The sequence below is a fragment of the Aphis gossypii genome, chromosome 2 (assembly GCF_020184175.1).
Source record: "Aphis gossypii isolate Hap1 chromosome 2, ASM2018417v2, whole genome shotgun sequence".
In the NCBI taxonomy this organism is placed as follows: domain Eukaryota; kingdom Metazoa; phylum Arthropoda; class Insecta; order Hemiptera; family Aphididae; genus Aphis; species Aphis gossypii.
The window spans coordinates 51,448,745-51,463,138 of record NC_065531.1 but is presented as its reverse complement, the minus strand read 5'-3'; the positions used below and the strand labels follow the sequence as shown (position 1 = coordinate 51,463,138).

Here is a 14,394-nt window from a genome sequence, read left to right as displayed (position 1 = left end):
TATTTAATTTAAATGGTGAAGTTTCAATTTGTATTAAATGTAGAAATTTATAGCTTTTTCACTGCTTACTGCTTGTATTATGTCATTTTACTTTATTTTAATTGTGTTAATAATTATTATTATACTACTATAATATTAATAATGTCAAATAAGTCAAGAAAAAATAAATAGTGGCCTGCTCAATATTTATGCGTATCAAAAAAAAAAAAAATTAAAATGACGCCCCTGCACTTACTTATAAGTTATAACTTAAAATAAATTATTTTGGGTATTGGATATAATAAATATTAATATTAAAACACAAGTTCAAATTATCTCTCCTTCAATTATCTATCTCTATTAATTTCAATAAGTGGTATAAAAATATTTTACCACTTTCTTAGATTTTATACTAGCCCTTGAGTCTTAACTCAATTTTCATTTTTTTATAATATAGTTTACGAGTTATAATCATGGATTAAGATATAAGTCAATAACTACATAATAACATACAATATTTCATCATACTTATAACTTATAATTGTATAATATTTAGATGGAAACATTTTACATCTTAGTGTATAGTGTATTACTGTGTAATACATAAATAGGTATACATAAAGGTACGTTTTCCATGCAGTAAGTCGAGCCCAGACTGCAGTCTTAGCCTATATATACCTAAACGGGCGACGGGCGACGATCATTATATCCGATATTCCGGTATTAATACTAAACGCTAAGTAAAAACGCTCCAAAAATACATATTTCTACGGTTTGAAGCAATTGTTTATAATTGATAAGGAATTACCTATACACAAGTTAACTTATATAGATATGGGCATGGGCCGCATGGCATATTTGTAATCGTTAAGAAAACTTTCAAAAATCTGAATTTACTAAAACTACGTATTTTTCTATATCACTTCGTGTGATTTTGATTATGCGAGGAAATAAAAGTTACGTAAATATCAATACTAGGTTAAAATGTTCACAGAAATAACGTGATTCATATTCAAAAAAGTTAGTTTTTGAAATTGATTTTGGGGCTGGTATGGATGGAGAGACTTGTTGCTGGCCAATTCTATGTTTCTATTATTGTATGTATTATTCATTTTACAAAGGATGGATTGTAGTGTACATTTCAACACTTAGTTAGCAAGTTCACGTCTACATTGTATTCGTAAAATAATGTTTTGAAAATATTATGTTTTACTAGGAAATATCCTAGTAACAACTAACAGAAATAACATTTTTATATCATTGTTTGTTTTTTAGAGATAATAGATTTAACCAACAATATTAACTAAATTACAGTATGTACCTAATTACTACACCAGATACAATAAAATAATAACTCAAAATAACTTGTAAACCATCAATAATATCCATTGTCATAGTGACTATATTATCGAACAAATAATTTAACTAACTGATTTATAACACCTATGACATGTTTTCACTTTTCCTGTACTCCTGCAAATTAATTTGTAAATCTAACTTTTTAGTAATACATTTTGTAAACAAAACAAAATTAAGTTTTGTATTTGAAACGAACTAATATGTACTCATCACAATAATTATTAATTACCAAACAAAAATGATTTTGTTGTTATAACTTTATATATTTTTTTCCCTTTTTTTTTCCGGGTTAAATCGACGACCGAGAGGGAACCGTTTTCGCATTACTTCCTCTCGGCCGCCATCGTTTATTGAGAAAAATCGATATGCAACAATGATAAATACTTAGACTATATACAGTGCGTAGGTTGTGCCCCGTGACCCGACCAACTCACCCCAGCTTGCGCTGGAGTGAGTAGGGCTTGCGCTGGAGTGAGTCATATATATTTTTCCCTGAGCGAACTGGTAAGCATGGTTATATAATTATACTGTATTTCAGTTCGCCTAACATATTTTTTTCAGTGTAAAATTAGTATTGTTGACCGCTCCACGTTAATTTGATTTTTCGTTGAGACAAGGTATTAATTAGTTCGTAATAACAATCATAATAGGTACAAAGGGAATAGATCACAAAATGTAAACGTAATTGAAAATATTATTTTCTATAATTAATGATGAAATTTTCAAAATATCTAACTATTTTTGAATTATTTATAGATACTTTTATAATTTTTTTTTCAGATTCTGAGCGTGATCGGAGAATTGAATGTATGTATTTATTTTATTATTTTGTTTTTTTTAGAGGACAAAAAAAATTCAATTTAATGGTAATTTTTAATTTTTTAGTAAAAGAAATGGATCTAGTTGGTAGGTATTTTGGGAAGTCAAAAGTAAAAAATTAAGTGATTTTCAAAATAACGAGGAATATAAAGGAAAAACGATAATTTATTTATATCCAAAACTACTATTGACAAAATCAATTTTAATTTTTTGTGTAACTCCAAAATAAATAATCGTAAATACTTGAAATTTTCATCAAATATTTATATTATCATCTCATGTACGTGGTTTAATTTTATAAATAATTTGAATTACCTACTTTTAAGTTTTAAATATTATAACTTTTCATTACCTACCTATCTAAAGTCTATAGAAATTAAACACTAAACAGTAGGTAGGTATTGTATGTAGTGTGTACTACCTACTCGTATTTAATTATAACATTACGTATTTATGTAGGTACTTACCATAAAATGTAAATCAGCAAAAAATGCCAGAAATCGAAAACACTTTTCAAATTGCAAATTGGAGTTGTATTTATTTTGAATTTTCCCGCTATTTTCAATATATTGAGGTTAATTCCTAATTTCTCTTGTCAACATTTGGAAGAATTGACTCCATCGGGCAGTTGTAGCAGCAGCAGCTGCTGTGTGTGCAGTATTTTACAGTGTTGTAATAAAACAAAATAAAATATACAACTATATAAGTAAGTTGGTTAGTTTATATTATATATTTTCATTTATGTTGTACTTATTTTTTAGACATGTTTTAGTATATTTTAATTACTCAACAGATTAATAATTATAATAATATTATATTATGAATCATTGTAAAATTACATCGTAACAGTGTGACAACAACTTGCAGTTACCTATACCTACGCTTGTGATGTAACCAAAATTCTAAAAGGATTATTATTACACCGTTATAAAAAAATATGTAAATTTTAGGATAATGTTCACATTTTTAAAATAATAATTGTATGATTTGCATTTTTTTTTTGTAATTTAAATATTTTTTAGCGCGTTAGGCTGAATAACCAATTGCAATTTATCCAAACAACCGTTGGAAATCGTTACTAACTTCTATCTACACATTTGTTTATCGCTATGACGCTGCCTTTTCGCCATGATGCCATTATCTGTCAAAAAATTATATTTTACCACATTATAATGGGTTACTGGTTAGGACGGTGATAACTGAGATTTACTTAATACAACAACTTACTTATGTTTAGTGTTTGGTTTTGATTGTTCAACAATAATACTCTTGTCATTGAGCCATTCAGCTGCAATCATCATACTATTACTTGGTCACACGGTCGCTGTCTTGAATTTGTATTTTTTTTGGTTTTTCAGTTTTTATTACTGAATTTAACAATACCTACTCCCATTCTTGAAGTTAATTCCTTTACCTGTATCATTTAACAAGTGAGTAAACATAATAGATATTATACGATTTGGTTTAAAAATATAATTGCTTCGTGTACTGATATCGCAAATGGATGCCGCTATTTAGTATTGTTTTGGCCAACCCGTTATTTTGCTTAAATTAATTAATAATGACCGATGATATGTTTTAAATAGTATTGAGTATCACTGAATTACAGAAACTATTTTACAAACAATAATTATATATTATTTCAATGTTATGTTAATGTAAGATTGTCAACAAGTATGCATGAAATTATATCTTATATTTGCAGAACTACCTATTCTAATTTATTTTTGAATTTATATTTATCATACTGCTGTTGTAGGCAATGCATGAGTCATAATTACCAGTCTTTATTGTTATTGTCCTCTTCTTATACTATTATACTATCTATATATACTTAATATTTTATTAACTTTTATGAATTATTTAAATAATTCACCTTTTATATACCCTAGTATACAGTTAAAATCTATATTCAATTTTGATCTAATCAATTATAATCTATTTAGTAATCATATAAAATATTTTTTACAGATTTGTTCAATGTCTTCCAAAAAAGTGTTTAATGTCAAAGACAAAGTCTTTGCAAAAATACGAGGTTATCCTGCTTGGCCAGCAATTATATCTGGTATTAAACATGATGTTCCATCACGACAAAAGTATAATGTTTATTTTTATGGAACTGGTGAACGTGCTGAATGTAAATCAGATGAACTCTTTCCTTATGAAGAAAACAAGTCAAAACTAGGAAAACCTAATAAACGTAAATATTTTGCTGAAGCTTTATTGCAAATTGAAGATGAAGATAATTCAATTTTTCCTGATGATGATCCACAATTACTTACAATGTCAAGTAACACAAGTAATATAAAAGAGTCTTTCAAAGACGAATCTGCTGAAGTTGAAAAATCAAACGAATCTAATACAGAGAGTGAAGGGAAATTATCAACCGATGACTCTACTTTGTCTAAGGGGAAAAAATCTATTTCTTCCAGAAAGAGTTTGGGTCTCTCAATTACCAAAGGAACGAAGAGAAAAATATCTGATGTTAAATCTGAAGCACCTTCTAAAAAATCTATATCAAATAAACAAGATATCTTTCAAACTTTAAAGCTTCAAGAAAAATCTGTAGCTTATGTATTGGTAGAACCATTGGAAGAATGTGTAGTAGAAAGAGCAATTAGTGGACAGCAGGTTAGTAAGCTGAAATTGTTAAGAGGATGTCATATCCGTCTGTGTTGTCTCTGTCTCACACACATAAGACATCAAATTTTCATTCACCAGTTTCAAAAGTATACTGTTTTGATATTAGAGTGAATTGACCTATTATATAATTTAAAGGTAAGATTATTATCTAGGGCCCCACGTAACTTTTTATTGATATTATTATTGTTAGTAAGTTACGACCTTTTTGAAACTACATTTTAAAATGCTAATATGACCTATTATGGTCAATTCACTCTAATATCGAAACTAACAGTATACTTTTGTAACTTTTGAATGAAAATTTGCTATGTCTAACTTGTGTAAGTCAAAGACAACACATGTGGGTACAATGTCCTCTTAATAATTTTTTTTCAATAGTTCATTTAAAAAAATATATATTTAACATTAATTAAAGTTATTTATATTTGTATCGATATACAGTATGTTCATTAACTTAGAAAACACTGAATTTCTTGGCCAAATCACATTGCCCATTGGAAAAAAATTTAACTTTACAGGTTATAATGTGCAATGAACATTTAAATTTTTTCATAGTACAGACATACTCTTTTCAATAGCATCACTCATTTTTTGTACCATATTTGTATAAGCTTAATTTTTTAAAAATAATTTTGGCATATTAACAATAATTCAAAATTCAAAATTGACCGAATAAGAGTCATTTTAATTTTAAAATGTCCTTAATTTTCTATATTAGTCACAACCATTATCTAATTTTCGGTCACATCATCTAACCACAATTTATTTTTTAAATCAATTACATTTTTATCTTCCAAACTTTTAATTTTTATAAATTGAATAATAAGTCTGAAAGGTAGAACACTGGGTTAAATTTTATAAAAATTGAATAAATTATCTATCTAATATTCTTTAAATAACAATAAATATTATAAATCTGATACTTGTATAATTTAGATCAGTGGTTCTCAACTATAGGGTCATCAATAATATTTAATGGGACAGCAAAAAATGAAAAGTTGATATAACACTTTAAAAACATACTGTATGAAAAATTGAGTAAATATCTTGGGTCATCAATACACAAAGGTTGAGAACTATTGATTTTGATTTTATGAGTACAATATGTCGTTAATAATATTAATTCATTTGATTTTATTACTTCTGATTACTTAACTACAATTATTGGATAATATGTAAGCTCCCAGATTGATTGTTATTAGGTAATAGATTATTTCAAAAAGTTTACATACTACTGTAATAACAATTTTATTATATTTTTTATTTAAACTCCTAATACAATCATTTATATTTGTTTTCATGATTCAATTAATGTAAGACATTATTATATTATTTAGAATATAATATTTTAACATAAATAATATTGTGGTTTTCAGAAAACAGATCAGGCTGCTGATAAAAATGTTAGTGCTGATGAAAAAATTACTGAAACACTTGATAACCAATCAGAAACTCTTAATACAGCTGAATCAGTTCTTGAAACTAGTGATATATTATCGGATTCAAGTAAAACAGTAAAATCTTTATCAAAAATAAAGAATAGTCCTACATCAAGTAGTGAAATATCGTCTACCAATAGTGTAAATGTAGGACATGTATCACGCTCTGGTCGTAAAATTAAGCCAAAAAAATATTCTGATTATGAGAATGAATCAGAGGTGGTGCCAAAACGTTCAAGATTAAGCAAAGAAAATTCTAAAACTTCAGAAAAGCATAATACTAGCAATGTTGAAACAGATTCTTCATCAGAACAAAATCATAAAACAAAAGGTAATATTTTAGTTAATTCTTTATGTATAAGATATTTTCTTGTTTATTTCTTGTTGACATGTTAATTAAGGACTTCTTTAAGGAAGGAGATAGACTATACTCTGTTCAAAATAAGAAACACTTGCGACGGCCAGTTTCTGTGCATGGGCGTAGTTTCACTAACATTGGGTCAGTCGGTAAAATAGATAAATAATGGGCGTGACATGACTGCGTTTACGTACTGACAGGTGTTTCTTATCTTGAACAGAGTATAAAATTGTAGGTGCCAAATGTTTGGCATTTTATTACCTACAGACAAAGTTATAAATGAATAATACATCTATTATCATTTATCATATAAATATAAGCTAAAATAAAGAAGTCTAAGAGGGAGGTAGATTTCCCTAATCTTCTCCCGTAAATACACCACTGATGGTGATAGTTTTCATCAGTTGTAATCAAGTAGAGATATTGAATGGTGTATTTTTAAGAGTCAATTTTCTTAAAGTTTGTGTTTCTAAAAAACATTTAACCATGATAAATTTAACTTTAAAATTTTTATTTCAGTTGTTACCATACATATTTATAGAATTTAGAATATTTTAAAAACTGTGCTTTATTATCATATCATTATTTTTAGACACATTTTTTATTAAAATTATTATCTACAATTTTTTTTGTGAATTATTTTTGATTATTAATTTTTTATTTTTCTAGATACTAATTCAGACACAAGAAAGATATCTAAAAGTCATTCAGCAGCATCTTTACCATACATAAAAAGTTCAGCAAATAAAAATTTGGAACAAGTGAATAATGAAATCAGTGAGGACAACGAACTTCCAGTTGCAATTAAAGATCTCATGGTTGGTGCTTTGACTCATATAGAAACTGATTGGAAGAGAGCAGGTCCAAAAAAAATCACTAAAATTGATTTATTACATACCGAAGTTGATCTGTTGGATTATATACATAAATTACGCTTAGCTTTACGAACTGATCATGCTGATTGTGATGGAGCATTAGAATTATTAGAGCACATTGTTGAACTTCAAATTAATGCTTTGATGTTAAAAAAACATCAAGAAATTGTTGAAACAATTAAACACGTGACAAGGTATACTGGTAATGCAAAAGAATGGAATCTAAGTAAAGAAGAAACTATTGAACATGACGAAAAGTCAACCCTAATTCGACGCAAGGCTGAAATAGTATTTAATAAATTTGTATCATTGTTTACTGTGTCTGATGGGCAATCATTCGATGAGATATTTAATAAAGAAGTTGAAGAATTTTTTACAAAGACTAAACATTTGGCTTGCGATCAGATATATGGGCTTACTTCAGATAAAGATTATTTATTATAAATAATTATTCTTACTATTTAAAAATTAAGATAACCAATATTTTATTTGTAGGTACAGTTCAGTTGTACTATGATTTACTGTTTAATTAGAATTCCACAACTATTATTATATTATTTTTTGATAATAGGTTACATTATTTTGTATCCGCAATTAAAAGTTTTTACATTAAGTTTTAATATTAAATACATTTTTAGTGTTAATTTATCAATTTAGTAAGTGTGTTAAGTAACTAATTTAATTTATAGTATAATAGTGGGTTTTTTTCATTACACTGACATTTGAATACATTTTTTTAAACTAGTGATAAACATTTATTTGTATTGATTTTGCCTTCATTTAATTGATAATAGATAACATTTCATTTTTATTATATTTATAGATCTTAAGTATTTATGTGCGAATGAATTAAAAGTCAATCACAAATACTTTATAAGAGTACATGAATATATTAATGATACAGACTATGCATTAAATTATCTTATTTAATTATATTATATGAAGATGAAATTTATTGCATTAATAATTATTACTGTGCACAATATTACAGTATTTAATTTATGTGAAATTATTAAATATTGACAGTATAGCACTAATTTTTTTCTTCAATAAAACACTTATGTTTAATGATATTGTATAAAATGAGTTTACCATAAATATAGACAAGTCGAAAGTTACTTAACTGAATAATTATTGATTTGTAATTAGCCATTATATTAATTAAAAAATATACAGAACTTAATCGAACCTGGTGTTATGTTTGCTTGAATGTCATCATTAATAATTATTTGTTGAATTTTTTCTTGATATGAAATTTATAATCTATAATTTTAAAAGCAATAGTATTAATCTAAAAAAATAATATATTTAATAACTTGGAAAATTTTCAAATGTTGACATTATAATTAGTGGATTTTTTTATATTTTTAGTTATTACTCATTATGTTCTGATATAGTAAAATACCACTGTAATAAATAATTTGACATTGCAATTACAAATAATTAAACTCATATCATATTAGTGTCATAATTGACAAAAATCCATATATTTGCCAACAGCTTACAGGTTAAATTGATGTACATTATTTTGTTTTTCTTATGAGATACCTATTTAAATAGAGTACTAAAATGTGTGGTAGCATTAGTGGTATTAATGTAATAATGTGATATAATGTATAACGGATTAAAATTAAAATTTCGAAAAATGTCCCTAAATGTAATTTCAGAAAACATTTTATAAAGAAGATGCCACACTGGTCATTTTTAGCCTTAAAAACATGACGGAATTTTAAAAAAATGGCATCAAAAAATGATTTTAGAATAATAATACATTAAACATTCACAAAATTACATAAAACGGTCAACTTTTAAGTTTTAACATTAAAGTAACATAGAACATTTTCAAAAGTTCGAATACATGGTTCATACATTTATGAAAAAAAAACTGGTTTTATTTTATTTTTTGATGCTTAAAAGTTAAAACATTTTCGTCCGATGTGACCATATCGCTTATATCTTTCTGTTCATAGTGTTCACACTCGGCATTTGTCTAAGACCACATTTTGCTGATATGACGCACTTGCAGTTAGCACATTGAACATTTGAACTTTTGCAATACTTCAACATTTTAAAAAGATAGGTACAAATAATAATACCTAACTATTTCTCTGTGACAGATAATTAACGATCGGTAGTCGATATTATAGTTAATATAGATTCTTTAGCAGAAAAAAAAGTGCCGAAATTATTATTCATGTTAAAATATTAATATTATTACTACCTAACATATATATGTTATTACCAATATTACTATTACTATATAAGTAGGTATGTTACAAATATAAGTTCAAATTTTTATAATATCACGAAAATTACAAATTACCAGTATTTTTAGGTAAAAATATATAAAATATTTGATTTGTATAACTAAGGTTTATAAAAATAATATAATACTCTTCATAAGTATTTCATACCAGAATTTAACTTAAAAAATTTATATAACCGTGGTTTTTATTTACATTAGAAGAAGTTTAAATTTAATTAAAATCATTTTATTTAACATTTTAACAATGAATAACGATGTTAATTATTTTGTTATAAATCAAAAACATTATTCGTGGCCGCGTGGAAACTTAAACATTTTAGTATTTTACATACATATATTATTATGAATTAGTAGTTAACTTACACTTACGCAATGGCAATTCTTGATTTATTTTAGGATACTTAGTATTTATTAATTTATTATACTACGAGGGTTTTATTGTTGGCATTTTCAGAAAAATAATTAATTAAATTTCGAGTTTTAAATGTTATTATAAACTATATACTAATTATATAATAAATGCAATATTTTCGGAAAAAAATTGTACAATCTTCCGTACACTTAAAATAAAATACCGAAATGATTATTGTTTATTGATTAATAACTTTATCAAAACACATGCGATCTACTTAATAATATAAGTAAACAGACTCGCCACTCAAGGATAATAATATGTATAATGAATAATGAAATAAAATAATAATGTATACTTATATCATTCTATTATCTGTGAGATAAACCGCCGAACACCGTCTCCCCTAGAATTGTTTTCTCACTTTCACAATACACATAGATATTAGATAATTAATTGAATTTAGAAGTAATGAATAATGATACCATATTATGATAGGTATTAATTATAGAAATTAGCAAAAATAAATTTAAAATAAATAATAATTTGTTTTTCATTTTTTTCTTATGATTCCCTGTATGGTATATATTATTTATTTTTAAAATGTGTACTATAGATGTTTCTAATTTTATGTTATTTATTAATTTTTTTTTTTTTTAGTTATTATTATAATTTATTATGTTAATAATATTATTTTTACAATGGTTTATTTACTTCTTCCAATGATTATTTAACTTTTTCATTAGATTCTTTATTATCTATGATTGTCGTTCTATAAACTCAGGGTTTAAAATTCTTCTTTAAACAATGGCTTTGAAGTTTGAATAGACTAGCACACTGTCTTAGATCATATTAGAATATGATCTAAGCAGTAGGCATCATATAAAATTAACTTCAGTCATTAAAATTAAATTAAACATTTCTAGGTACCTATGCATATTGTATTCTCGTTAATCTGTCGTCTATTATCAGTATAATATAGTAATTAGTAAATAGTAATATTCCGTCACAGATATATAAAATAAATTATTTATTGTATATATCTGTGTATTTAATATATTATTATAATTTATAACCTTCAAATTAGCGTATTTAATTGTTTGAAATTTTAACGTCAAATTATTTAATATGGTACCATTTTACTATCTCAAAACATAAATACATTAAGAATATTTCTTGGTACTCCAAAGTGTATGGAATTAGATTGTAAATTGTAATGTCAAGACAAATTATTGTAATTGATTTGGTTAAACATTAAAACACTTGTATCTCTTATAGATCACGATGTTCTATGGTGTGTTTTAAACGTTATCTGTTTTTGATAAGAAATATTAGATAACGGATTTAATCGTGCAACTTAATTAATCGTCGTTGAGTGTTACTGTTGGATATTAAGCGTTTTAGTCATTTATCGTTTTATTATTTTCTAATTAAAATAAAATATTCTTTATACTCTATATAGTGCCATAGTGGAGTATTTCAATTTATAAAAGTTCTTTTAGTGAAGTATTCGTATCAGAAAATGGGTGATTCTAGTATTTTAAAGTAAGAATTTAAGAATTTATTAATTTTCAATGTATATCGTATAACCATAATTTATTTCAGACCTGGAACCATTGTTGGTTTCTGTAACCCATTATTGGACATGACTGTTGTTGGTGATCAAAATTTATTAGATAAATATGGTCTAAAAAATAATAATGCTATCTTGGCTGAGGAAAAACACATGCCTCTTTATGAAGAATTGATGAAGAACAAAAATATTGAATACACTGCTGGAGGTTCAGCTCAAAATTCTTTAAGGGTGGCGCAGGTATTTTCAGTGTTAAATTATTGAAGTTATTTATATTCTTATTAAAAAATACAACAATTTGTTTAGTGGATATTAGAAAAACCTAACGTGGCTGTGTTTTTTGGAGCTGTTGGTCAAGATAAATATAGTGAGATTTTAAAACTTAAAGCTAACAATGAAGGAGTTGATGTTAAATACCAATACTCCACAGAAAAGCCTACTGGTAAATATATTTAATCATTACTTATATGAATTGTGTGGAATATAAATTTATGAATGTTTTTATTCAGGCACCTGTGCAGTTATTGTTACCAATAATGGCAAAGATAGATCTTTATGTGCTAATTTATCAGCTGCAGAGACTTTTACTGAAGACCATTTAGATGTTCCTGAAAATAAAGCTATAATTGAAAATGCCAAGTTTTATCTAGTTACAGTAAGTTAATTTGGTATTATACAACCATAATTTAATGTTTAAAAAAAGAATTGTTATAAATATTGCTTGTAATAACTAATGGTATATGGACGTTTCCCCTCCGGAAATTGTAGCAGTATTGGACATTTCTCTCCAACCACATTTGGATTGAGACGTTTCCCTCGAATCGATATATATATATTTATGTAATAATAGGTTTGAAAATAGTTGCTTTGGTTTTACCAGAAATATACGATCGTTTTAATATATGATACTGACAATTTAAAGATATTTTTTTGCATTTTTTGATGATTTTAATACATTTTCTTAGTTTTTAGAGCATTTTTCACAATTTGTTAAAAAGACAGTCAATATTTTGGAAGGGTGAAATATTAAATGTGTAACGCTATACTCTGGCCAACAAGAGACCACTTCTGGGCGGCAACCAAAATTCGTCCTTTCTCGCGCATTCTCACCACTAAACTCTCCAAAACACTGGCCGCCGCTTGCCTATTTGTATGCGCGAAGAAGTAGTACTCTATTGTTGGCTGGAGTATAGTGCAAATCCAAATATTTTGCTTTTTATTGAAGCTCATCTACTCAAATGCTTCTATAAAAATTTTAAATTATAGATCAATAATTTTATAATTTTTTATCAGCAATTTTAATATATTCCATGATATTTTTTGATTTTCATTATTTAATTTTGTATTTTAGTATCAACAGTGTTATATTTTTTGTGATATTTTGTATTATTTAAACTATTTTAATTATTTACTGTTTGTAAACAGTACATTTATTTACATTAATACAATTATATTTATTTAAATTTAATCATTTTTACAATTATTTATTTTCATTGTACATTATAGTTGTCTAATATTTATTTATTTTTTGTCCGGAGGGGAGTAGGCACAGGGGGAAACGTCTTAGATTCATAATTAATAGATCTTGTTATAAATTACAATTATTATTCTTAACAAAATAAAACATTATTGATTTAACTTATTTATTTAAATATTTCATTATTAAATTATATTTTTAGGGTTTTTTCTTACAAGTCAATGTAAAAGCTGTTCAAAAACTTGCCAAGATTGCTTTTGAACGAAAGTGTCCATTTTTATTTAATATGAGTGCACCATTTATTTATCAATTTTATATGGATTCGGTTATGTCTATTTTTCGTTACGTTAACATTGTAGTTGGAAATGATGAAGTTAGTAACATATAATTAATTTTCTATCTAATCTAATATTTATTAATATAAAATATTTATTTTATTATAGGAAGCAAAAGCTTTTTCTGAGGGACAAAAATGGAATTTAGATAATATTGAAGAAATTGCATGTAAATTAAGTACTTTTGAGGTTGAGAATGATAGATATCGTCTTGTTATTATAACTCAGGGTGATAAACAAGTTCTTGTAGCTAAAGGTTAATATTTTAGTTAAAATAATTTATAACTTTTACAAGTCAATACGATGAAATTAAATCAGTCAAATGATTTTATAATATAATAAATTTGATCATTAAACTTAGAATTCGAAATATTTATAGAACTAAAAACTTGACTTTAATTGTGTATTTCTTAGATGGAACTATTACACATTATCCAGTGCCTAAAATCCCAACTAGTGATATTATTGATTCTAATGGTGCTGGTGATGCGTTTATTGGTGGTAAGACTACTTTCACTAAATAGTTTATTTTATACATTTTTAAAATATTTTTTTCTTAGGTTTTATCAGCAAATATATTTTGGATTGTCCAATTCAAACCTGTATAGAAGCCGGAATTAATGCAGGATCATATATTATACAACAACCAGGAATGACTAAAGGAGATTCGTTTAAAATATAAACATTTTATTATAAGGCTTGCCACAATAAAATCAGTTGTCATGCAAGATGATTTAATTGATGTAACCTCTTATAAATAACTATTTTTATCCAACAATTATTTTATTATGATTATAAATAATGATCTACAATAAATACATTTGGAATAAATTTTGCTATTTATTTTATTCATTAAAGTAATAATTAATTATCTTTAAAACTTTATTGTGAAGACACCGCAAGAATGTAATATTTACAA

The 14,394-nt window shown here is 25.7% G+C and overlaps 2 protein-coding genes across 2 annotated transcripts; both read left to right on the top strand.

Annotated features, from left to right (window-relative positions):
• The first annotated feature begins 3,438 nt into the window (after positions 1–3,438).
• Positions 3,439–8,660, top strand: LOC114130847 (hepatoma-derived growth factor-related protein 2-like). Its single transcript, XM_027995913.2, has 4 exons — positions 3,439–3,587; positions 4,129–4,788; positions 6,177–6,570; positions 7,267–8,660. The coding sequence occupies exons 2-4, from the start codon at positions 4,138–4,140 to the stop codon at positions 7,914–7,916; spliced, it is 1,695 nt and encodes a 564-aa protein (XP_027851714.1). The 5' UTR covers positions 3,439–3,587; positions 4,129–4,137; the 3' UTR covers positions 7,917–8,660.
• A 2,804-nt stretch (positions 8,661–11,464) lies between these two features.
• LOC114130846 (uncharacterized) lies at positions 11,465–14,306 on the top strand. The gene is made up of 8 exons (XM_027995912.2): positions 11,465–11,635; positions 11,696–11,903; positions 11,970–12,105; positions 12,173–12,318; positions 13,343–13,513; positions 13,584–13,731; positions 13,890–13,976; positions 14,036–14,306. The coding sequence occupies exons 1-8, from the start codon at positions 11,613–11,615 to the stop codon at positions 14,155–14,157; spliced, it is 1,041 nt and encodes a 346-aa protein (XP_027851713.2). The 5' UTR covers positions 11,465–11,612; the 3' UTR covers positions 14,158–14,306.
• Positions 14,307–14,394: the final 88 nt, after the last annotated feature.

What these genes read in the sequence shown, in the direction of transcription:
- LOC114130847 (XM_027995913.2), top strand. Translation starts at nt 4,138, where the DNA reads ATGTCTTCCAAAAAAGTGTTTAATGTCAAAGACAAAGTCTTTGCAAAA. An exon ending in GAGCAATTAGTGGACAGCAG is followed by an intron (nt 4,789 to 6,176) that starts GTTAGTAAGCTG and finishes TGTGGTTTTCAG; the next exon opens with AAAACAGATCAGGCTGCTGA. An exon ending in ACAAAATCATAAAACAAAAG is followed by an intron (nt 6,571 to 7,266) that starts GTAATATTTTAG and finishes TTATTTTTCTAG; the next exon opens with ATACTAATTCAGACACAAGA.
- LOC114130846 (XM_027995912.2), top strand. Translation starts at nt 11,613, where the DNA reads ATGGGTGATTCTAGTATTTTAAA. An exon ending in ATTCTTTAAGGGTGGCGCAG is followed by an intron (nt 11,904 to 11,969) that starts GTATTTTCAGTG and finishes CAATTTGTTTAG; the next exon opens with TGGATATTAGAAAAACCTAA. An exon ending in ACAAGTTCTTGTAGCTAAAG is followed by an intron (nt 13,732 to 13,889) that starts GTTAATATTTTA and finishes TGTATTTCTTAG; the next exon opens with ATGGAACTATTACACATTAT.